General features: G+C 35.0%; 1 protein-coding gene across 2 annotated transcripts in view; it reads right to left on the bottom strand.

The window, feature by feature from the left end:
- The window catches only part of OTOGL (otogelin like), a 136,191-nt gene that overhangs the window by 41,789 nt on the left and 68,027 nt on the right, over window positions 1-26,375 (bottom strand). The window contains exons 26-34 of one of the 2 annotated variants that reach the window (XM_045069091.1): window positions 24,499-24,633; window positions 19,567-19,716; window positions 13,921-14,040; window positions 11,079-11,195; window positions 10,057-10,213; window positions 9,407-9,433; window positions 4,625-4,792; window positions 2,710-2,988; window positions 666-783 (exon numbers count right to left, since the gene is read on the bottom strand). In XM_045069091.1, the coding sequence (XP_044925026.1) occupies window positions 666-783; window positions 2,710-2,988; window positions 4,625-4,792; window positions 9,407-9,433; window positions 10,057-10,213; window positions 11,079-11,195; window positions 13,921-14,040; window positions 19,567-19,716; window positions 24,499-24,633 (1,271 nt within the window). The remainder of the gene's footprint in view (window positions 1-665; window positions 784-2,709; window positions 2,989-4,624; window positions 4,793-9,406; window positions 9,434-10,056; window positions 10,214-11,078; window positions 11,196-13,920; window positions 14,041-19,566; window positions 19,717-24,498; window positions 24,634-26,375) is intronic. The other variant, XM_045069092.1, reaches the window with a different exon arrangement.

Genomic DNA, 26,375 nt, shown 5'->3' on the forward strand with positions numbered 1-26,375 from the left:
GACCACAAGGCCCTATGTGATTTGCACACCACCATGACTCTCCAGTTTCATCTCCTACTTCTTTTAGTTTTGTTCACTTTGTCCCAACTAACTGACTTCCTTGTTTATCTTCACACATACCAGATATATTCCCACCCCAGGACCTTTGCACTGTTCTCAGATCATTCCCCAGACATTCACATAGCCAATTCCCTTCCTTCCTTTACATCTCTGACCACACACTACCTTGTTCATGTGTTTTTCTCTGACCACTCTATGTTAATTAGCAAAGACACACATGCCTTATGCTCTCTGTCTCCCTTACTTTCCTTTCTGTTTCTCCACAACAACTATCTCCATCTAACAATATATTGTATTACACATTTATGTTTTCACTGGCTTATTCTCTGCTTTAACCCAACAAAGTGTAAGCAGCAAGACGGGAGATACTTTGTTTCATTCAGTACTACATTCATATCAGCTAGAATTCCTGCCACATCACAACCCCTCAATAACTACTGCTTGAATACAAGGAAATGAATTCTTTATTAAGTATAGAACACATACAAATGAGTCTTGAGAATGGTCTTTTACTTTTAAAATTCTAAAAAAAAAAAAAAAAGTCCATTGAGAGAAGAATGTGCTAGTGCTGGAAGTTGTGCATTGAATGGTTAAACACGACTTACGGTGGGAGAAATTTACACGCTTGCGCCTCAGGGTCACTGCATGTTTTAAAGCAGGGAGTGGCACAAGGTTCGTATCTCCATTCACACATCCTCCGGTAGGGCACTGCTGCCTGTATTTCTGGAGAAAGAAGAAAGTCTAGATTGCACATATTTTTAATGTACAGCTTGAAATATAATGATTTATGATAGCAACGCTTCTAGGGTTTGACCCCTCCTTGACCATAATGTTGTAGAAAAGACAGAGCTAGGGAAAAAGACATGGCAATAACTTGGTGATCAAAATATTTCATGGTTAGGTTGAATATTTAAATGTTAGTCCACCTTCCAAAGATTTTTAAAACCCAGCAGTTGGAGAAAACAATGAAAAATTCAAAATCTTTTCCCTTTATGTTCACTGGGTTCTAATGATCTACATGTCATAATACTGAACACTTGTTTGGAATTTTACTTTTTGCAAAGTAATTTTTGTCCATTATTCTATTTTATCCTAGAAAGCCTATTGAGTATTATTTTCATTTTATAAATGAAAAAAAAAAATGAGGCTCAGAGGAGCCAAATGACTTGCCAAGTTCAAACAATTAGGAAAATGGCAAGACCAAAGACATATTTCCTGACATCAAACCTAGGGAGAGCATTCCATCCTTGTTCTCACAGAACTTAGAGCATTACCTTGTACATGGTAAGAATTATCTGATGACAAAAACAAATGAATGGGCTTTAATAATACATGCTTACAGTTATAAAACCTCCCTTGATTGAAGAGTTTCCTTTTACAAATTCTGCTAGTACTCTCTCTTCTCACAACATAGAACAATCTTTCTGTAGCAGTCCAAAATTATATCTGGAGAAGAGAGCTCCATAAAGGAGAAAATTCATGGTAGGTGTTATGTTTCTCAGATTCTGGATACAGAATGGAATCCTAAAGTATGGATAGGAAAATAAAACTTTTTGGAAGGCATCTGTGCATCTAAAGATTAGCGTGGCCATTAGATCTAGGTCACTGGAATTGTGAGTCCTGACAGAGGATTGGTTCTAAGACTAGAGTAGATCCCTAGAATTTCCTAGTTTTAAGAACTCCGCAATGATCAGTTTCTGAGATTCTAATGATGCCATTGGCAACAGTTGTCCAAAACTTAGGTGGGGCCACTGGGTCTGAGTATAACTAGACTGGAGGGGAAACAGAGTGTCAAAACATTCAACTTTTAAGTAAAGTCAAGTAAAAACATCATATCTGCTCTATAGAATGTAGTATAGACATATCAGTGACTTTTTCTCATGAGTGCAGGAACCCTTTTTAATAGGCAAAAATTTGAAGCTCATCTGAATTCCTCAAATCCAAAGACTATCGAGGTTTGCAGAAATTTATCAACAACAGAAAAGGCAAATGAATAAATGAAACAAATGATATGTTAAAATGAAGGAATTTGTTTGGGAGATCCAAGGTATGTGTTAAGCTCCTAGATTTTGAAAAAACATCAGATGAGGAAGTGGAGATTCCTCTCTGAAATTCAGAAAATTCAACAGCTATAAAACTGTAAGGATTTCTAGAAATAAAACCAGGCTTCTACTGAACCAGGGAAATCTTCCAGAAGTCAATGGAACCAGATACCTTACTATTCAAAAGACAGAGATAAACGTGCTGCCTTTATCATTAAGAATCAGGATATTGAGAAGCTGCCTTCTAGGAAAGAAAAAGTACAAGCAGTAGACCCAAGAGATGCAAGGAAGCTCAGTTTCCAAAGTCCAGATAGCCCTAAAAGTAATAACTGGGACCATAAATAAAAGTAACATTATTTAAGGCTGTTCTAAACTATCTGCCAATTAATTTATGTGACATAATAACAACTCTATAAAGTAGGTATTATTATTTCCCCCATTCTAATTTCACATAAACCAAAGACAAAGAGGTTAAGAAACTCACTCACTCAAGGTCATACCAGTTAGTCTACTTAGACTCATTTACAAATGACTTAAAAATTTTTGATATTTTGCCATAAGGTAAATTATCTATTGATTCTCCTTTTGAAGATCTCAGAAACCATACCTTCTATGCTGAAGCTACTTGAATGTTTGAATTCTTCAGAATCATCATATTTTGATGCTTTGACACTAAAATCTGTGAGGATGATGAAAAAGCCTTTTTTGCTGTATAACTCAAATGCACTGTAACCAGGAATCCAGAGCCCCTGATGGTGGAGAAATGTGGCTCTTCGATGGAAGGCTGAATTTGCCTGCCACAGTTTCAAACTGAGAGTGTCATCATCGTGGACATAGAGAAAGTAGTTTGGCCTTTCGGCAGACTCCAAGGAAACAAGTGCCAATGCTGTAAAACATAGAGCAGCATGTTTGATTTCCGCCTGGGTGGGAGATCATCAACACCAGCACTGTAAAATGTATTTGCAAAGACAGAATTGCACAACTGCCATATATAATGAAGACCATCTCTAAGATTTCAGAGATGAATTCTAATATCTTTAAAAAGAAAATTAATATTTTAATGTAATGTATTGTTAGCTCAAAAACTCAAAAAGACCAGTCTTTGCTGAATTCTATTTTTTAAATAATTTCTTGTGTCCCTCAGGGGACAAAAGAAATACCAACTTCGGACCCCAGCACATGCAATTTCATACAAGGAACTGAATGACTGATTGAACACATATTTGTATTTGCAAGCTTTAACATTTTCAAATGCACAGACTCTCCAAAGAGCTAAATTGGATGATCTAAAAGAATAGGAAACAGATCAATTTAGGCATGTCATTGCATTATAATATAACTGGGCTCTTAATGGGTAAATAATCTTGCAAGTGATTTTGCGGCATTAAGAAAAAACTATTTGCTCAACATTATTGTCTATTTCCCAATAGATGGTCAAAGGGCTAATGAACAATTATAAAACATTTGAGAAATGTCATCCTTTTTTGGTAAATGCTTGAAAAAGTTTTCCTCATATTTGTAAAACCCATGATATAAGAGTTTTTTTTTTTAATAGAGTTTAGGTTTAATTTCTTAGACCTTAATTTTTTAGGTTTTAATTTAAATCCGTTAGGATTTTTTTATTAAAACATCACTTAATATAAATCATAAAATGAAGAGCTCGCTCAAATCCAATGTATAATTCCAAAGGCATTGATTATATCTTAAAACTTGCAAGTCCTTCTGTTGAGCCCTGGAGGATGCAAAGAAGAATAAAAGAAATCTTTTTCAGAGGAAAAGTATGGAACAAACACATAAATCGGAACTTCAGACTGTGATAGGGGTTTTCATAGATTAAAAAGAACTAAAGTTTTTTAATAAGAAGAATACAATTCATTCTAACTAGAAAATCACGAGATTTCTCAAAATAGATTAAAAAAATTAAGTCTGATTCATTTAATAAATATTTTCTAAGCTCATGTAACACCTCACGAGTGATTCTAAGTAGGGCACCAACGTAGTATAGTATAGCACCAACGTAGCCTGATTATCTCCAGTCAGAAGGGGACACTAACCACTAGTTAGAACAGGTGCCAAGTGAATTGGACCAGTATAGATCTGCAGATGGAAATCAGTAAATGTGGGACCAGGTTCCAGGAAAGACAAGGCCATAAAGGACAAAAGGCTTTCTAGACTCTGATTTATTTTCTTAATACTTAACTACTTTGATATCAAATCAAAATTTCAAATCAAGTCTATAATGGTTACTATGAAAATTTAAGTTATGCTTTATTTAGGACCAAAAATTCAGTCAAATATTTTCAATTCTAATGTATGTATGCTAAAAGATAAACAAAGAAAAGATTTTATATACAAAAGAGATAATTGTTTCGTGTACCAGTCTCTTATTTTATACCCTTTAGGACACCTAAAAAAATACCTTTAATGTATTAGATCCCCAACTAATAGCTACTACATGAATAAATGAAAAACAATGTAAATGGAAAATGAAATTCCTATTTTCAATTGGAAATTATACTTACATGATGCCTTCTCTTTAAAAAGGCCTGGAGTGATCATAAAATTAAAAAATAAATTGCCATGAATACTACTCCTTGGCAAAGAGAAAATGCTTCTACTGGTCATATTGGCCCCCAGAACAAGGCCACTCTGTCCATAACTTGCCAGCATGTATGGCCCTTCTCCAAGCCCTAGTTAAATGCAGATAAGAGAATAATAAATTGTCATAGGAGTTTTACAATTGGCATTGGAGTTTTACATTTCAAGCTGACATTTCAATGGGATAGATGTTAATAACAAAGAAATACCATAAAAATTATTGTGCACTTAAGTATTTATCTTTGATACAATAAGTAAACTATTTTTAAAAAATAACATACTATAGCAAATTGGAATATATAAATCATATTTAGATTATGTAATTTAAAACATATATATTTATGTTTACATAATAGTTAAATCAGTGCTCCTTAGAAGATTGATTCAAGCTTTCTGGATCTCCGTTTTTCTCACCTAGGTGAAAAAGTTTGTGTAGGTAACTCTCCACTCTAATATTGTATGATTTAAAACTATTCTCAATAAACATAAATTTATCTCTATCTATGGCCAGGGATTTTGATAGTCTTCTAAAAAATCATCTCTCTCTAACAGGTTGCATTGCATGAAGACAGAAGTCACAGACGTGATCTACGTGATCTACGATATTTTCTGTTTGGGGAATTACTGACAGTGAGGCATGTCTATAAAAAAGAAAATCAGACGAAGCTCAACAAAGATGTCCAAAGTATTTTCACTTATGCTATTGCTTCTCATGCACTTAACTAGCTCTATATAAAATGGAAAACATTTACTGTAGTAAAAACCTTATTAGTATAGAGACAAACTCGAAACTCAACCAGAATAACTTTTCTGCAAACCTTATCTTATGAATTATAGTTAAGTTCATGATATTCAAAAAAATGATGAGTTAGGTTTTGTGATAATAAATTCAGTTTACCTCCAGCCTAATCTCCATGCCAGTCTAAACTTCGTGATTAATATAACTGAGAGACTATAAAACTTTGAAATTTCTTCTGAATCATCAAAATTAGGTTACATAATTATCACCTGTATGCTTGGAATAGTTGTGTGTATATTTTCTATGTTATAGGTTATGTAAAATATTAATATGTATGTGCCAAGTGCTATCATAAAAGATCAATCCAGTTGCTCTCAGTGAATTTCTCATTCCTTCTTTCCTCTAATTTTTATCTCAGGAACAATTTTCCTCAACAAGCCCACTCTAAAGATGGAGGAGAGAAAAATATCTAAAGAAATCAGAGGGTTATGGTTTTTTTTTTTTCTCTTTCAGGACTGAAGATCAGGTTTGGGGGAAGGGAGAAATTAGACTGGAGTCAAAAGTCTTTGAAGCAAAAAGGGGACCAAAAACCAAAATTTCCTTCATGAAGACCTAGAGAGGAGGCAAAGACTCAGGATAAGTTATCTTCAAGTGTTGACTCCTCCACGGACTGGAGATGCCTCACCAATGAGCACTTGGGGACCCTTACAAGCTGTGAGAGAAAGAGTTTTACCAAAAATTTGAACAACTTGAGTAGAGATGGAGACTTGAAGACAATTGCTCCCACCAAGATGGAACTGAGCAGATACAGTGGAGAACCTCTTCATGAGCCCACAACACGGCCTCCCCATTGCTCTGACGAATACACACAATGCACAGTGTTTAAGAGCCCAAATCTACAAGAACCAAAGAAAGCTCTATCATTAGTCTCCACTATTTGCTGGCACACTTTCTAAGAAGGATAAGAGCAACATATACTTCCCAGATACAAATGTATTTCCTTTTATAAGCATGTTCGTTTGTACAAATAGGTAAACAATGTATAAATTAGTAGATAAGTATGTAAATCACAATGAGATATAATTCAAAATGAAGACATATAAAACTATAACTTGAGGGACTGAAGCACCCTCATGGACATTCGATATAAGAATAAGGGAAACGGGGGCGCCTGGGTGGCTCAGTGGGTTAAAGCCTCTGCCTTCAGCTCAGGTCATGATCTCAGGGTCCTGGGATCGAGCCCCACATGGGGCTCTCTGCTCAGCGGGGATCCTGCTTCCCTTCCCCTGTCTCTATGCCTACTTGTGATCTCTGTCTGTTGAATAAATAAATAAAAATCTTTTTTAAAAAAATTTTTAAAAAAAGAAGAAGGGAACTGAATTAGACAGCCAAACAAAATCTTCTCTTGTCCAGAGCATGAGTTCTTTACTAACAGCAACCTGAAGAGATAATTTTCACCTGAAAAATCCATTTGTATAAAAATTGAAAGCTTCCGAATTGTCTCCCAGTTGATTGATATCTTGTATTTGGATACTCATGCATTTTTCACTAGCAATTAAAGCAAAAATCGTTGACTTTATCATTAATTTTCTTTAGGGAGAGTATAATTTCACCACCTACTGAAAGTAATCATTTCCTTCAGTGATTATTTAACACAATATTAGGCATATCCTGGCTAATAAAATCACTCTGAGCTTAAAACTTGCACAACAATTTTTAGTGGAATATTGAAGTCCTTGTTCACTGACAGCAATCACAATAATAAAATCTTTGTATTTTTAGCAAATGCCATAAAATGAATATGAAGATGTTACATATAGCCTTTGCATTAAAGATTACTGAAATAATATCAACAGCAACCTCTGAATTCTCTTACTTTTTTTTAAATTTTCCTCTTACGGCATTAGCTTGAAATATTAATAAGTATCTTGAAAACACAGTGCCTGGTATGTACTAAATAAAGGAAGAAATATATCAGTACTGAATATCCTAAGAAAACTAAGTAGGTTTAAAATATCTATAAAATTAGTGGGGATGAAACCTATTAAAAATATTCATTTAAACAATTTTCTTTTTATAACTAGTATCAACAATCTCAATTCTATATTCCCCTTCAATCATCTATCTTCATTGCATTATTTTTGCAAACTCGTACTCTCCTTGTCCAGTTAATGCTTTTGCCTATTATTTTGATCATAGGAAACAGATTCCCCTGCCATTCCACTGAGTCAATCAGTGTCCCATGGAGGCTAAACGCCCCATGTTCGTCCTCTGAATATTATAGATGACACCAGGGGAAGTGGTTTGAAGAATCCTAGAACACATTAGAAAAAAGAACCATCACTAGTAGTGCAGCAGACTTGTTGAGAGAAAGCAAAATATATCAAGAAGCAAAAGGTAGAAATTCAATATTCATGGAAAATTCTGCTTTGGGATCCAAAGGACGACAGAAGAAATGCCAGAAAGTACAAAGGCACAGATGGAGATTTTTACAGCAGAACTGTGTGAGGCAAGCCTTCTTAAGTGAGGAAGTTACTGGAGCAATTTTTTTCAAACTGATGTCTGTGTACATTGTGTAGAGCATGATCACAATGTGTGTTGATCTTTCTGAGTTTGGGGTTCGTTAACCATACTCAGGGCAGTGCAGCATGGAGGTCAAGCTCTTTGGTTCTGAATCAGATTGCTTACAAATCTCAGTTTACTACATTTTTGACCAAGTGACTTTGACCAAGTTATTTTAACCCCTCTGGTCCTCAGATTCCTCCTCTATAAAGTGTTAATAGTAATACCTTACAGGCATATTTTGAAGCTTAAATTATATGATATACATAAAGTAGTTAACAACAAAAGCTATTACTTTTAGGGAATCAGTTTCAATTTCAGCATGACATCCAAAGGATTGATGTAGAATGTGTTTGTGTGTGTGCACACGTACATGCACTCACACGCACATGTGTGTGAACCTCTCAACAGGAGATATTTTTGGTTTATATTTTCTTTAACTAGCACTGAATTTTTTTTAATGTTGGGCTTTTTTCCTCCATCAAACTTCCATAAATGTAACAGAAACAACCAAAAACTAAAATGTCAATTTTCTTTTTAATCCGTCATCTCTATTTCTCTAAAATTATCTGGCTTTCTTTGGGTATTTATAGCTGACAGATTTCTCCCTAGCTCAGTAAGGCACCAAAAATGCTTTTGATTAGTTGCTTGGGGTTTTTGTAGTGGCCCAGTTTCCCTTTAACTATTACTCTAATTTATCCCATCATGAGTCCAGAATTTGTCCAGTCATGGACAAAATGAACACTGAACACTGTCCTGGATCATCTTACTTGTTTGAATTAGGTTTAAGTGGCTATGCCTTCCTCAATAAGCAGGTTTGATAATAAAGCAGGCTCTAATTCTGCCATTATCTGGCATTTTCACTGAGGATGTGATACTCTGTTTCTTCTTATGTCAATTTCTTAGTTTTAGGTAGCACCTCCTCTTATTACCATTAAATCAATAAATTCTCATTCTGATAATATGTAATTATTTTTGCCTTCAATGATGGCAAAATAAATTCCTTACATGCTTATCATCATAGTAATTGATATCTATGACATAATTTTTGACTAATGTTTATATTTATACAAAATGGTAAAAGATAAGCATTTGGTATATGTCTTTCATCCTTTTTGCCTAAAAAATTAGCTATCTCCACTCATTAATTTATTCATGTCATACAGAAAACATTTATTGAGAGCCTCCTAAATGCCGAAAACTTAGTTACACACTTTTTATTTTACAGGAAATAAATTTTAACTCAAATACTTAGAAATTTAGATAAATTTTATAAAGTAAAGCTGTTCATTGAGTTATGTACTGAATTATAAACTATTGTTCCCACATTGTTGAAAAACTCTTACTCTGAAAATAAATCCCACAGAATGGCTATAGTAATAATCGTTATTGAAATATCACATACCTTCATTGTAATATTCACAGTCAAGAGCTAAAAAAAATAAAAGAATAAATATTAAACTCTTTAAAGGTCTAACCCCTTATCTGAAAGTATGCAAAATATTGCTGTATGTTTATCCATGACCAAGTGAAAGAACACAGAATGACATCATTATTTAGGAACTTCCTCTGAGCAAAGAGGATTCTTTAAGAGTGATGTGTTGAAAAATTAAATTTTGTAAGATTATAAGTAGACAAATGTATCTGCCTACTTAGAAATGGGAACTCAAAGTGTTAAAATCTTTAGATAACTTGCCATCTACATAAGTAAACAAAAAGTTTAAAGACTCAAATCTGTTTCTTATAATCAGAACAGGGAAATTTCACAGCCGTAAGGGGAATGAAGTCATAAACAATTTGAGGGTGGTATACAATTTATAGTTCGAATGTCAACCTGACAACAGTCACACAGAATAGAAAATTTTACCTTGATGTTTAATTTTATAAGCCCTTTAGCTGTACTACAGTTTATCTGCATTGTCAAAGGAATAGAAAGTTTAGTTATCTTAAATTCTGTTTGCATGATGAATTGCATGGTATTTGTTCTGTGATAGGACAAATTAATCTCTTTATAAGTTTCCAACCTGGTGATGATGTTCTCACTAGGGTACTCACAACAAACAGTGGATGACCTCCAGTGAACAGATACCCCTTCCTGACAACATTTGTATGCGTAAGCTGCCACGCTGGTGCATAAACATTCACAGTCCCCACCAAGATTACAGTTACACGTGTCTTCATGGCAGTTTTTGGCAAAAGAAGTAACATCGATCTGAAAATGAAATGAAAATGAGTTCATTTCAATAAGTACGAACCACAACTGATTCAAATTCAAACTTCTAAAAGAAAACAAACTGGTAGGTTTTCAAAATTTGGTATTATCAACTTAACACTGCCACCTAGAGTTCTCAACGTCTCAAACCTCTATAGGGACCAAAGGAGAAAGGAATTTATTAGGCAAATGTAAAATCAAAGAACCAGCAAAACAGATAATGGGTCTTACAAAAAATGTGATTTCAGTAACTTCAATATAATCATATTTTGATATTTTGTACAATCTCATTGTTTATTAGCATATTCACATGGAATGAAAAGAATGTTCTATCACCAATTGTACTTTTAGTGATTTTTATGAATACCTGAAGCAATTTTCTTAAACTATGGAGGCTTAAAATTATTATGTTGGGAAGGCATTTAAAAATTTAAATTACTCCATCTTGGCATATGCTTTTAAGACCCTTTTAAATGTGCCACTACTAATACTTTTAAACTATACATTGGGTTGAGGAGAAGATGCCATGCAGCAATGTTCTCTAAATAAAAACAAAATTTTTGGCTTTGACCAATCACTTCTGGCTTTGAGGATGTATTAAAATGCTTCATGAAGTAGAACAGAGTATTACAATAAATATGTACAAATGTATGCTGTTAAATAAGATGAATTGAGGGAGAAAGTAAATCAACTAAATGCACCACTTCTACCAACAAACAAACTACCAAATTTCTCTTCCCGACAATGGTTAGATAGTCCACCCAAAAAGCCAACAGTTGGTTAAATTCTTTGTCCCATTCATCTCGGTATCACAGCTACAGCAATACCCATGTAAATATGAAGGTTTTGTAAAGTATTCATTTACCACATTGCGACAAGGAGCAAAAACATCGCTGTACAAAATGGAGCACTCTTTCTTGGCATAAGGAAATTTGTTTTGATGTGCCTCACAGGGTTTAAATAATTCACTTGGGGTTTCACACTGTTGAAGAGAAATAAGTGAGAAGAAAGAGTTTTCAAAGGGGTGACTTCTGAGGCTGAAATCAGAGTAAACTATTCTGACTCCGGCATTACAATCACATCTCATATATTCTGATTCCTTTAGTCAAGTTTTACCTAAAGCATCTGTGTTCAGCCAACTCAATAGTATGTATTACTTTTCGAAAACAATTAAACATACTATTAAAATTCTGGCGATATTAGAGAGTAGAGGTAAATGGTTTTAAATTTGTCTCAAATGCGGTCATTAAAAAATTATGTGAGCAATTGATTCTCTTTCCTTTCATTTTCAGCTCATTCATTTTCATCGGAGTCATCCTCTGAGGAGTTGTACATGCTCACGTGTCTCTAGGCTCACATCCCATGTACTCAGCAACTTGGTCTCTGCCTCTTCTAATCCACCTCCCCGAAACTGCCCTGAAAATGTCATCAGTGATCTCTTCATTAGAGTTGCCTAAATATAAAGGCAATGCTTCAGTCTTCATCTCACCTGACCTTTCACTACCTTTGACTCTACTTACTACTTTGCCCTTCTTAAATGTCTCTCCACATTTATTTCTTGTGATACCAGTTTCTTCTGAGTTTCTTCCTAATTCAATGGCTGCTACTTCCCCATTCTTCTGCCCCTCCCTTCTGTGCAAAGCTTGATCCTCAAACCTCTTATTTTTCTCATTTTGTACACTTCTTATGGCTTCGACTACCTGCATATTCTAGTAACTGCCAAATCTATATTTCCAGCCCAAATATCTTTCCTGAATCTCAAAACTGGACATCTCCACATAAATTTCACTGTAGCCTCTCTCTCAATGCATCCTAGCCTGTTCTTATCTCTACACAGTTGTCCTGGCCCACTTTCCTCCACTATCTCCTCTCCTTTTTGCCCTATCAGCAACTACCCAATAAGTCAGAAAGCTATGAGACTTTATTGAATTCTCCAGATTCTCCTTAATGCAACCTTTCAACAGATGCTGATGATTTTAATCTTTAATGCCTCTGAAATTTGTATAGTTTTCTAAATCTTCACTGACTTAACATTACCAGCTGGATTATAAGAGCCTCCTAACTACTTTAGGGCCTTAGATCCTAGCACTCATAGCTTGCAGCTCTATACTTTGCATTCCAGCCACTGACAACTTCCAACTCCCCAGAGCTGCCATGTTGAATTTTTTGAAATTCCCATTACACACCCGTCTTCCTGCACCTTCTAATGGACCATTCCCTCCTTTGATGCTACACTGTTTGTCAACATCTTCACTTTTCTAGTTCCTGTGTCTTATAGGATTCAGCCCAATGGCACCTTCTTTGGGAAACCTCCTTTGACTGTAATGAAGCCAATGCTTTGTTCACCTCTATCAAAGCACCTATTTCATATTTCCATTCTTAATTTTTCTAGCTCAACTACTAATCTAGACTCTAAATTCCTAATAACAGAGGTTGTGTTTTAATCCTATTATGGGTTCATATAACCTGGAAAACATCAAAGCACTAAATTAAACTTACCAATTAAAAAAGCTTTAAAAAATTTTTTTTAGTTTTGGCCATTAAGTATGAATAAGAATACACATTATGGTGAGTATAAAATTCTTTTATTACTCCAAATATTTAATTATGATTAAAATTGGTTATTCCTTAATTCATTTTAAATGGACAAATATAAGATAATTTCTTCAAAGACTTATAAGTGCAACAAGATATATGACAGCCATAATAAAAAGGATTTTGTATCTAAGAAGTAGATAGTTCATATATTAAATAAAATATTTGTACTTTTCAGCTTGGGCCACATTCAAATATGCTGCTGAATTTTACTGAATTAGGTGAGTGCTTTATCCTAGACCCCTTTTATGTTTTTAAAGAAATTTAGATATACTAGGTAAACTAGGTAAAGAGGAAGGCAAATTAACCAAATAGTAACAAATCAGAAAGCTGTAGTTATGGATACCACTTTCAGCTAGAAAGAAAAGTAGGCTAAAAAGAAAAAGGAGAAGAAAAGAGTAATGCTAATTTCTAATTCGATTCTGTTTTCTGAGTTAGCTCAGCATTTCTCAAAGTGTGGCCGGCCCACAGGACACTATTTCTTTGACAACTAATACATAAAAACAGGTTCTGTGTCAATAAGTTGGTAAACACTTCAGATTTATTCCTCCCTTGGAAGCTTATAATTACTCAAGAAATCCTTCAAAAAAGAAATATGTCTAACTTACTTTATTCAAATTGCTCCCAGAGGCAGCAGACCACAAATCCATTCCCTACCGATCCCCACCCCACACAACCATGCCTGGAGAACAAATGGTGAGAAATTCTGCCTTCATTTTCTCATTGCTTTGAGTTGGCAAAAGTTATATTATTAGAAATAGAAGTACGTTGATAAAGCATTTGCTATGGAAGGAAAAACCTGAGATTAAAAGACATGAATTTGAATGTCATCTCTGCTTCTTTCTGGACATACAATATTAAGCAAGTCATTAAACCTTCCTGAGCCTCAATTTCTTCATCTGTCATATAGAGATAACACCCTTTACATTACAAGATTGTCACAAGCTTTACAGAAGGTAAATGTGAAAGTAATTTGTCAGTTATGAATTACTATACAAATATGACATAAAGTAGTATTACCTAAATAAATTTTCCTGTACGAAAAAGTTATTAAGTGAATAAATATATCAAAAAATATTTGTTGAGTTCTATAATACATATATTCTGCTTACCTGCCCTAATGCCCAACTATCTCCAAATACTTGGGCATTTCTTACTTCTAAGTTATTGGAAGTGGTCATATCATTTGAAGTACATTTGTCAAAGTTTCCACATAATCCTGATAGTTTGTTCTAAAGTGAAAAAAAATCATGAAATATGAAATATTCTATTTTCACATCAACATTTAAGGTCTCATTCACTAAAAATCTAAAATAGATCTAAAATAGACATTTTAGAATTTCCACAATTATATAAATATGTTAAGATAATTTCATATCTACTTAATTATATTTAAGTTATTTTAAATTCTTTTTTTTTTTTTTAATTTTTTATTTTTTATAAACATATATTTTTATCCCCAGGGGTACAGGTCTGTGAATCACCAGGTTTACACACTTCACAGCACTCACCAAAGCACATACCCTCCCCAATGTCCATAATCCCACCCCCTTCTCCCAAACCCCCTCCCCCCGGCAACCCTCAGTTTGTTTTGTGAGATTAAGAGTCACTTATGGTTTGTCTCCCTCCCAATCCCATCTTGTTTCATTTATTCTTCTTCTACCCACTTAAGCCTCCATGTTGCATCACCACTTCCTCATATCAGGGAGATCATATGATAGTTGTCTTTCTCTGCTTGACTTATTTCGCTAAGCATGATACACTCTAGTTCCATCCATGTTGTTGCAAATGGCAAGATTTCATTTCTTTTGATGGCTGCATAGTATTCCATTGTGTATATATACCACATCTTCTTGATCCATTCATCTGTTGATGGACATCTAGGTTCTTTCCATAGTTTGGCTATTGTGGACATTGCTGCTATAAACATTCGGGTGCATGTGTCCCTTTGGATCACTACATTTGTATCTTTAGGGTAAATACCCAATAGTGCAATTGCTGGGTCATAGGGCAGTTCTATTTTCAACATTTTGAGGAACCTCCATGCTGTTTTCCAGAGTGGCTGCACCAGCTTGCATTCCCACCAACAGTGTAGGAGGGTTCCCCTTTCTCTGCATCCTCGCCAGCATCTGTCATTTCCTGACTTGTTGATTTTAGCCATTCTGACTGGTGTGAGGTGGTATCTCATTGTGGTTTTGATTTGTATTTCCCTGATGCCGAGTGATATGGAGCACTTTTTCATGTGTCTGTTCGCCATCTGGATGTCTTCTTTGCAGAAATGTCTGTTCATGTCTTCTGCCCATTTCTTGATTGGATTATTTGTTCTTTGGGTGTTGAGTTTGCTAAGTTCTTTATAGATTCTGGACACTAGTCCTTTATCTGATATGTCGTTTGCAAATATCTTCTCCCATTCTGTCAGTTGTCTTTTGATTTTGTTAACTGTTTCCTTTGCTGTGCAAAAGCTTTTGATCTTGATGAAATCCCAGTAGTTCATTTTTTCCCTTGCTTCCCTTGCCTTTTGCGTTGTTCCTAGGAAGATGTTGCTGCGGCAGAGGTCGAAGAGGTTGCTGCCCGTGTTCTCCTCAAGGATTTTGATGGATTCCTTTCGTACATTGAGGTCCTTCATCCATTTTGAGTCTATTTTTGTGTGTGGTGTAAGGAAATGGTCCAATTTCATTTTTCTGCATGTGGCTGTCCAATTTTCCCAGCACCATTTATTGAAAAGGCTGTCTTTTTTCCATTGGACATTCTTTCCTGCTTTGTCGAAGATTAGTTGACCGTAGATTTGAGGGTCTATTTCTGGGCTCTCTATTCTGTTCCATTGATCTATGTGTCTGTTTTTTTGTGCCAGTACCATGTTGTCTTGATGATGACAGCTTTGTAATAGAGCTTGAAGTCCGGAATTGTGATGCCACCAACGTTGGCTTTCTTTTTCAATATCCCTTTGGCTATTCGAGGTCTTTTCTGGTTCCATATAAATTTTAGAATTATTTGTTCCATTTCTTTGAAAAAGATGGATGGTACTTTGATAGGAATTGCATTAAATGTGTAGATTGCTTTAGGTAGCATAGACATTTTCACAATATTTATTCTTCCAATCCAGGAGCATGGAACATTTTTCCATTTCTTTGTGTCTTCCTCAATTTCTTTCATGAGTACTTTATAGTTTTCTGAGTATAGATTCTGTGTCTCTTTGGTTAGGTTTATTCCTAGGTATCTTATGGTTTTGGATGCAATTGTAAATGGGATTGACTCCTTAATATCTCTTTCTTCTGTCTTGCTGTTGGTGTAGAGAAATGCAACTGATTTCTGTGCATTGATTTTATATCCTGACACTTTACTGAATTCCTGTATAAGTTCTAGCAGTTTTGGAGTGGAGTCTTTTGGGTTTTCCACATATAGTATCATATCATCTGCGAAGAGTGATAATTTGACTTCTTCTTTGCCGATTTGGATGCCTTTAATTTCCTTTTGTTGTCTGATTGCTGAGGCTAGGACCTCTAGTACGATGTTGAATACCAGTGGTGATAATGGACATCCCTGCCGTGTTCCTGACCTTAGCGGAAAAGCTTTCAGTTTTTCTCCATTGAGAATGATATTTGCGGTGGGTTTTTCATAGATGGCTTTGATGATATTGAGGTATGTGCCCTCTATCCCTACACTTTGAAGAGTTTTGATCAGGAAGGGATGTTGTACTTTGTCAAATGCTTTTTCAGCATCTATTGAGAGTATCATATGGTTCTTGTTCTTTCTTTTATTGATGTGTTGTATCACATTGACTGATTTGCGGATGTTGAACCAACCTTGCAGCCCTGGAATAAATCCCACTTGGTCGTGGTGAATAATCTTTTTAATGTACTGTTGAATCCTATTGGCTAGTATTTTGTTGAGTATTTTCGCATCTGTGTTCATCAAGGATATCGGTCTATAGCTCTCTTTTTTGGTGGGATCCTTGTCTGGTTTTGGGATCAAGGTGATGCTGGCCTCATAAAATGAGTTTGGAAGTTTTCCTTCCATTTCTATTTTTTGGAACAGTTTCAGGAGAATAGGAATTAGTTCTTCTTTAAATGTTTGGTAGAATTCCCCCGGGAAGCCGTCTGGCCCTGGGCTTTTGTTTGTTTGGAGATTTTTAATGACTGTTTCAATCTCCTTACTGGTTATGGGTCTGTTCAGGCTTTCTATTTCTTCCTGGTTCAGTTGTGGTAGTTTATATGTTTCTAGGAATGCATCCATTTCTTCCAGATTGTCAAATTTATTGCCGTAGAGTTGCTCATAGTATGTTCTTATAATAGTTTGTATTTCTTTGGTGTTAGTTGTGATCTCTCCTCTTTCATTCATGATTTTATTTATTTGGGTCCTTTCTCTTTTCTTTTTGATAAGTCGGGCCAGGGGTTTATCAATTTTATTAATTCTTTCAAAGAACCAGCTCCTAGTTTCATTGATTTGTTCTATTGTTTTAGGCAGTCCTGAGAGGAAAATATATAGCGGTACAAGCCTTTCTCAAGAAACAAGAAAGGTCTCAGGTACACAACCTAACCCTACACCTAAAGGAGCTGGAGAAAGAACAAGAAAGAAACCCTAAGCCCAGCAGGAGAAGAGAAATCATAAAGATCAGAGCAGAAATCAATGAAATAGAAACCAAAAAAACAATAGTTATTTTAAATTCTTAATGATGTTTTGCCATCTCCCAAATTTTATCTAGTCACACTTACCATTGTCTTAGCACTGATACAAGTAATAATATAAGTAACTTGGAGAAGTATAATACAGACACTATAATATGTATGTGTATGTATACATATATATTCTGTATATATTCATATACATATATATTTTAATGATGAAAAACCACCTCCGAATATGCTTAAGGTTCTGTAACACTATAAATGTTGAAACAATAAGAATAATAAATTTTTCTCTAGGTCATACTCTGAAAAGCCAAAACATTCAAAACATAACTTCTAAAAGAAAAAGTTAACTTTTTAATATTCATGTATCATGCCACTATGAGACACAATAAATAAAAACCACATCTTATTTCACAATTATAAAGGTTGTTATAGGTTATGAAAGGTGCCATATGAAGGTTGCTGAAAGTGCCATATGAAGTAATCATATTAACATTACCCATTGCATTTTCTCAAATAATGTGAAATGCTTTACTTTTAGGGGAGGAAGATAAACCAAAAGTACAAAGAAGAATAATCTTCTTAAAACAATGGAAATCCACCCTTAAAACAATGAAATTAAACAAACTGAAGGTTTTCTTCATATAGTGAGAAATGGACCGTAGCCCTTAGCTGATAAAATAGGCTGCCCAGGTCTCCAGCAAAGCTGATAATAACCCTGGGATTGCAACTGTCATGACCACTGTGTATCATTGTGCCTCTTTCTCAGAAGCCACAATAACTCTGCAAGACAATGGCCACTTCCTCCATGATCACCCAACAATTTAAGGCAGCAGTAAAGGGGGAGATGGAGAATAACTGATTAAATCACTTTCAAAAAGTAAAGAAGAGAGGATATGTAATAAAGGATGGCAGAAAAACATGGTTGAAAATGTATGGCAGTAACTAACTTGTTTCATTTGCATCAAAGAAATGCAGGAAGCCAGCAAACCCTAGTAATAGATTTATGGGCTTTATCTCACTTGAGGTTGAAAGAAAATGACTTTAATATACAATAATATCTTAAATTTACAACATATTAAAATCTTTAAAACTATGTAACTTTTCCACAGTCCAATAAGAATATGTTGTTACTATCCCAATTTTTCCCTAACTTGCCACACATTATATCCATGAGTCTGAACTTCAATTTCAGATAAACTGGATTTTTAAAATGTATTGTTTCAAAAATAATCTCATATATAAATTTAAATTATATATAAATCATATATAAATTTAAATCTCATATATAAATTTAACAAGATTTATATTATTTAAAATAATAATCATACTTAATATTTATACATTTAACAGAAAATAATATTAAAACAATTTAAAATGGAAATTGCTAAAAATTCTAACCAGCCCAGAGCGAATCTTCGAACATGAATAAATAAAACAAATTAGTACATCCATACAATGGTATACTACTCAACAGTATAAAGGAAAACACTATTAATTCATCCAACAGTATGGATGAACCTTAAATGTATTTTGTGAAGTCAAAGAAGCCAGACCCAACAGGTAGCATAAAGGCAAAACTATAGAGTTGAAGAATAGATCAGTAAAGGATGACAATAATGGGGCAACATGGGAGAAATCGGGAGTAGAGAGGTCTGTTCTATATAGAAACTCTAGTGAGAGATTAAAAAAACCTCCATGCATTTGTTAAAATCCATAGAACTCTAGACCATAACTTTTTTTTTTTTACAAATGTACTGTATGCAAACTTAAAAAAAATCCAGAATGTGGAGGAAAAGATGGAATGCAGAATGTAATAAACAAATAAATAAATCTAACAGTATGACAAACATCACATAACCACGCTGAAAGGGATGGGAAGAAAGAAGTTGACCTAAGTAACTTCGGAAAATGGTTACTCCAAGGTTAAAGTCAAAAAGAACTGTACGCAACACTGTACTCTAATTGGTAAGAGTTTTCTTCACTGGGCTATGAGTTAGTAATTCTGATAATATAACTTGTTTCTTAAAGAAAATGTCAATTGTTTTATTTCCATAAAACATCTAAAGGTAAATGTAACTTCATTTCTTACATTTCATTTCGATTGGCCTAACAAATAGGTTAACCTACCTTCCACCGGGGTCCAACTTTGATATGAATGGTTGTCTTTTTATCCCAAAGAATAGTGATATCATTTTCTGGAAAGTATATTGCTATGTAGTACCCTGCCTTCCAAAGCTGGTACGTAGGCTTATTTTCCAGAAAAAAACCTGATCGTTTCTTAAAAAAAAAAAAAAAAAAAAAAAAAAAAGGAAGAAGGAAAGAAAGAGAAAAATGAATTCTTTGTTCATTAACCAAAGTGTAAACATTAATTAGTATTTACCAATGAGTATCTACGTACAAGTATTTTTGGTTGGCTCCATAGCAAAAGACAAAACAAATGCATAAAATATGCATAAAATAGGAAATACATAAATTGGTAATGAGACATAATCTGATAGATGGGCTCAATATGGATAAATAAGCAAAAGTATTTCTGCTATAGAAAAGAGCGTAAACAAAAGCATGAGCATAGAGTATATTAAGGGTAAGGGGTTATATCTGCTAACTCAAATTCTATGCTGATGATAACTCATATGATTAAGTACCAAAAATATATTATATACAGATAGATTAATAGATCTATAGGTAGATAAATAGATACATCTACATATATAGGTATATATGTGTATATATATATATATCTACAGATAGATAGATGCATCTATATCTGTATCCATATTTATATCTATCTATATTGAGGGAGAGAGAGAGAGAGCGAAAGAGAAAGGGGAAATGGATTTCCATTAAAGGGACCTGGAGAGGCTTCTTGCAAGGAGTGAGATAATGAACGGATCTGTAAGAGACCATACACAAGAAAGTATACAGAGCTGGAAATGAGAATGGAGAAGAAATCATTCCAAACAAAAGTAATAGCTTGAATAGAGACTTAGGGGCAAGAAAATTCAAAATCTGTTCAGAGGTAAGGAGAGCACCAAAAGGCTCGAACATGGGTTTCATGAGAAACATAGTAAGAGACCCTTTTGCAGCCAAGTTGTCCATACAGTCAAAGGCTGCTATTCTATGTGCAAAATGCATTCAGTAAGAGCTTCTGAATAGGAAAGTGATGGACCATGCTTATATTAAAGGAAGATAATTTGTAGGCTATTAATAACAACCTTAGAGAGAAACTGGAGATGGAAACTGTTGGGAAAATTAAGAGCACATTTAGCCTAATGAACAAATATTCAGCATTCCTTATGAGCAGAGGCTATACCCTGTAAAAGATCCCATTAAATCTGACATTGTAATTAACTCATATAATAACTTTAAAAATATTAAAATCAAATTAAATCAAAGAAAGTAAAGCAAATTCAGGCAGATGCAAAATAAAAAATTGTGAAGTGGATATACAATCCTTTGATTGTAGAATAACAAAGTCAGAGTTTGGAAATACTATTTTAGAAACATTCCTCAGGGCAAGGTAAATAAACTTCGTCACACCCATAAAGAGTTTTCTAGAACAAGCTCAAACTTACAAGGGCTCAATATGTTATATGGAACAGTGTATATTGTATAAGCATACGCATGGATAATGGATTTCCTTAACCTCTTTTCCTTCTCCTCCCAGGTGCCAAGTTGGAGGTATGGGGCAAGGACCTGGGTGTCTAGGAGAGTCTGCACACAACCTGGGAGCATCCTTGTTCCTGAGTGACAAGGCCTTAAATAATAAAGAAAAAAGAACCATGCACACACCATGACAGGTCAAAAGAGACAGCAAAACAAAGGGAGAAAGAATAATTCCTGCTTGAACAAGAGGCATCACATTATCATTCTTTACTAGGCCCACCCAATGTGTAGCCTGGCCTGACCCCAAGTCACTCTCTGCCATAGAATCTATTTTTATTGTTTTGATTATACTTTTCAGTACCTTTCTATTATATGATTTTTCTTCGGTTTTATTATCTGCCTTCTCCCCACCTGAATGTTAGCTCATTGAAAGAGGTACTTTATCAAGTTTATAACAGTATCCTCGGCTTCTGGATCAAGGTGTGATGTATAGATGTGTAAAACCTTCCTGCAACAGCCCATTCACGGCTCTTACCTTACTGCTTGATCAGCAAGAATTAAAGCAAGTAAGCAGAATATTGGTGGCCTATAGCTCCTTTCAATCCATAAGATGCTTTTTTGTGTATTTTCCTATTAAAGTTCTCTTGGACTGGTTGACCTATCTTTAGAGCCTAAAAATAATTTTTGGATAAGGCAGGCAGCTTATCATTAGACTTCTTAAGGTTGTTGCTACATCCGTTTTCCTGATGTAAAAGATATCTTTTCTATTTGCCCGTAGAGGTAAAAACCCTTCATTTTTACTAAACAGGGGAGTTTAAGACAAGAAAAACAGTTCTCTTTGGTCAAAAGGAGATAGTGTGCTTCTTTCTTTTCAGATTAAGAAGTAGAGATGCTTTCCATTAGAAAAAGGAGGGTTTTGTGAATTGCCCCAAATCTAGACCTCTACTTCAGATGAGAATTGTAGCACTTTCAACAAACTCCAATGATGTTAGAAAGATAAGTTATAAAGGTAGAGACTGAAAATATTTAAAGTGCCACTTAAATAAATTTATAAAACATTTATATCTTAACATGTTGATGAAACAAAATTGTGTTTATTGAAAGAATAACATTTTTTTTCTTCCCCTCAATGAGCAATCCATCTGCCAAAAATAGTGGTACTTATTTTCACTTCTGATGTTCAAGAGAAAATATTAGCAGGGTACTTGTTAGGGCCAAAGTATTTTTATGACTTTATCTTACTTCATACTTCGCAACTGACATGAAGATTCATCTACGCCTGCATACAGGTGAACACTGGAAGTTGAAAGTTACACTGAACTGTAATTACCACTTCAAAAATGTGTCAAATTGTTTCTGCAAGAGCATTTACTATTTTCTCTTCAGTTTTTTTTTCTTAAAAAATACACACACACACACACACACACACACACACATATATATATATATATATATATATATATATATATAGGCGCCTGGGTGGCTCAGTGGGTTAAAGCCTCTGCCTTCGGCTCAGGTCATGATCCCAGGGTCCTGGGATCGAGACCCGCATCGGGCTCTCTGCTCAGAAGGGAGCCTGCTTCCTCCTCTCTCTCTGCCTGCCTCTCTGCCGACTTCTGATCTCTGTCAAGTAAATAAATAAAATATTTAAAAAAAAAAAGATTCAGTTCCAATCGTTTAATCCAAAGCATATCCTCTGAGCCTTCCAAATATAAGGAGGGTGAAAGAGAGGAAGAAAGTCATTTCTTAAAATCCATTATCTCATTTAAACATCATATGAACCTATGAAGTAGATTCTTTTTTTTTTTTTTAAGATTTTATTTATTTATTTGACAGACAGAGATCACAAGTAGGCAGAGAGGCAGGCAGAGAGAGAGAGGAGGAAGCAGGCTCCCCACTGAGCAGAGAGCCCGACACGGGGCTCGATCCCAGGACCATGGGATCATGACCCAAGCCGAAGGCAGCGGTTTAACCACTGAGCCACCCAGGTGCCCCTGAAGTAGATTCTATCATCATTCCAAATTTACAATTGAGAAATCTGCAGCTTAAATAGGTGAGGGAAACTTGCCCAAAGTGACACAACCAGCAAGTGACAGAGCAGGGGTTCTAGGTGAGCACTGACTGACTCGAAAGTCTACACCCTTAACAACTACCCTAAACATCCAACGTTGGCTTCTTCTTGGGGACTCCCATACTGTCCTACACACACTCTGGCCATAGCACATTCCATGGCGTATTCTTGTTTATTTGAATGTCTCCCTCCCCTGAGTATAATTCCTGAAAGATAAGCACAGTGTCTTTTCACTGTTTTAGTCACAATAATTAATAGAGATTTTGGGAGATAGTAGATGAATGAATGAATGGATGAATGAATTAAATGTTTTCATTCTTTCAAATTGGGCAGGCTCCAAGAATACAGGAATAAATAAGGGAGAGAGCAGTCCTACTTCTCACAAAACTCTTAGACAAATGGTCAGAAGACAGACAACCACACAAGAAATCTCACTAATGTATGCTACGTGTCCTAACAGGGCGCTTGAAGATATGAAGAGGAGCTCCTGAAGGACTTATGATGAGACCTATCATAGAAGAATAAGTTAAAGAAAAGGCAGATCCAGGCAGGAGCAAATGACATTCACGAAGAAACAGAGGTGAGAGAAAGAATAGGCCATCAAAAGAACTAATGAAAACTCTGACTTCTGTAACATGTGCTCAAAGCAGAAAGTAAGGAGATGTGAGGCAGGAGAGGTGATGATGGTCAGACTGGTAAAGACTTATCAGAGAACTGGGAAGTCATCTGAGAGTTTTGAATCACTACACTGATGGAAGATTAGATCCCCATTTTAGGGGAAAAAAGCTGCCCTGGCTGCAGTATGGCAGGGTAAGAGGAGAGGAACTAACTCGGGAAGCCAAGCATCCAGTGTAGATGGAACTGGAGATGGAGATGCTAGGGCCAGCATGGTACCATGGGTTTGAAGAAAAGAGGAAAGAACTGGAATATGGAGAAGTGAAACATAAACAAAAGGGACCAGGGCGCCTGGGTGCCTCAGTCAATTAAGCATCTGCCTTTGGCTCAGGTCATGATGGCAGGGTCCTGGGATCCAGCCCAGCAACCTTCTCCCTGCTCAGCGAGGAGTCAGCTTCTCCTTCTCCCTCTGCCACTCTCCTCTCTCCACTCTTTCTCTCACTCTCACTCTCTCTTTCAGACGAGATCGGGCGCGTTCAGGGTGGTATGGCCGTAGACTCACTCTCTCTTTCAAATAAATGTATAAGTCTTTAAAAAAGTAAGTCAAAGAGACAAGTCACGTATGATTTATTGACACCACATAAAACAACAAAGAAAGCCTGAATCTAGTCATCACTTGCAGAGAAAAGTTCTCTGAATTGTTTCTATTTTGTTTTCAGTATTCTCGGGACAAGATAAAATGATCCTAAAAGAAATAGTTTACTCACTTGTTTGTAAGGAGTATCATTCAGGTAAATTTCAGTGTCCCCAACCGAGATCAAAACACTTTTGGAACAAACAATATCGTTGTCAAAGCATTTCTTGTTCTGGGCAATGACAGATAGATCTGAATCATCTACGCTCTGAAATGTCAAAAATAATGCATTAATAAATAAATAAATGTATAATTAACAAATAAATGTATATTATGTGTTATTATTAGTTATTTTTTATAAACCTTTTTTGTAACAAACCTTAAAGAAAACTAAGATCAGCAATAGTTTGTATTGAAATTAAAATACAGATTATCTCAAAAATATTAAATAAAAGAAATACAGCTTATCTCTAAAATTCAAACCATTTTTATCTAATAATGTAAAATAAATTCATAAAAATATACCAAAGCAATTCAATATTTAAACATTTATCTTCAATAACTTCTATTAAAATTTTGTTTTAACAATTTTTTTTATTTCATTATTATAGCTCCAATGTATTGACCAGTTTCTTTTCAACAAATACCCAAGGCATGTCACTTAGGGGAATTTTAAAAGACATATTTTCATTTTAGATAACATCTTTTGTTGTATTTTCGAAAGTTTTCTGGCTAAATAATTATCTGCCTACAGGCTCAAACTCAAATTGACACAAAATTTTGGCAGTGTTAGTGAATATAATAACACAGATCATTTGAGGGCTTCCTTTGAACATTGCATATGATATTTAATTTTTAAGTTAAATATTATCTCCACTTGACAGCACAGGAAGTAAAGTGAAGTAGGATTAACTGATTGTCCAAGGTCACTTGGTTAAATAAGAGCAGAGACAAAGTTCAAAATCCTAATCTTGTGTTGTTATTGTTGTTATGGTACTTGCAGAGAAATTAGGAAGTGTTTAGCAATGATTGAGGAGAAAAGTCAATCGTTAAGTTATAGGGAGTTCTTCATTTGGGAGAATGTTATTTAGCCCTGTACACTCTGCACTGGACCCCCTCAACCTGCACCCCCACCTTCCTGCAGCCACTCCCAACTGCACCTGCTAAGAGCACATTCTCTGAATCGGGGTTTCTTTTTTGGCTATCAGTTTCCTCAGGGGGGCTTCTATGGTTTTACAGACCCTGGAAATTCATCGCAAAATGTTTTTTGATGATCTGTATTTTTCAAAGAAGAAAGTCCATGGTTTTCATCAGATTTTTGAAGTGGTCCTTATCCCTCCAAAAGTTAAAAGACACACTGCTCTAAGAGGGCTTTCACTAACTTGTGGAAGGTGAGGATTTCAACAGAGAGAACTTTCTCTGAACTCTATGTTCAATTTTCAAAGGCCCACACATTTCCTGAATTCTTTTCATTTTTAGATATACAGGTCAGTGTTTATTTCAAAGTGAAAAGTCTTTAAATATCTGCAAATCATACATGTCTTATAAATTCTCTCCACTTAGTTTTTCACATCACCAGCAATATGAACACTGGCTCAATCTTTCTTTTGGTTTGGCCAAATTCTTTCTGTCTTATAAGTAATTATTATAGCCTAGTGCCAAGAGGATAGGTTTTCAATGAATGGTGTTGACAAAGTAATTAATGTGTCCCTCTGTGACCCATTTTTCCTTCCTTCCTGCATAAGAACTGAAAGCTTTTACTTCTTCTTAAACAATCATTTTGCAAAGCATTGCCCCAATTTTGAAAAGGGAATAATAAAGATCATTAAGATGATTATGGCATTGTACTACTCAAAAAAATCATGCCACATTTTGTGCCTTTATGAATGATTTTCAAAGAAAAAAATATATAATTCAGGGTTTTGTTTTGTTCTTCCTCTTGAGAAATGTTGTTTAGATTAAGGGATGTGAAAAGCCAGCTGAAAGGCTTTCTATTACCATTACATTTCT

This window comes from Mustela putorius, unplaced genomic scaffold, assembly GCF_011764305.1.
Source record: "Mustela putorius furo isolate JIRA1106 unplaced genomic scaffold, ASM1176430v1.1 tig00003911_pilon_pilon_pilon, whole genome shotgun sequence".
Classification (NCBI taxonomy): domain Eukaryota; kingdom Metazoa; phylum Chordata; class Mammalia; order Carnivora; family Mustelidae; genus Mustela; species Mustela putorius.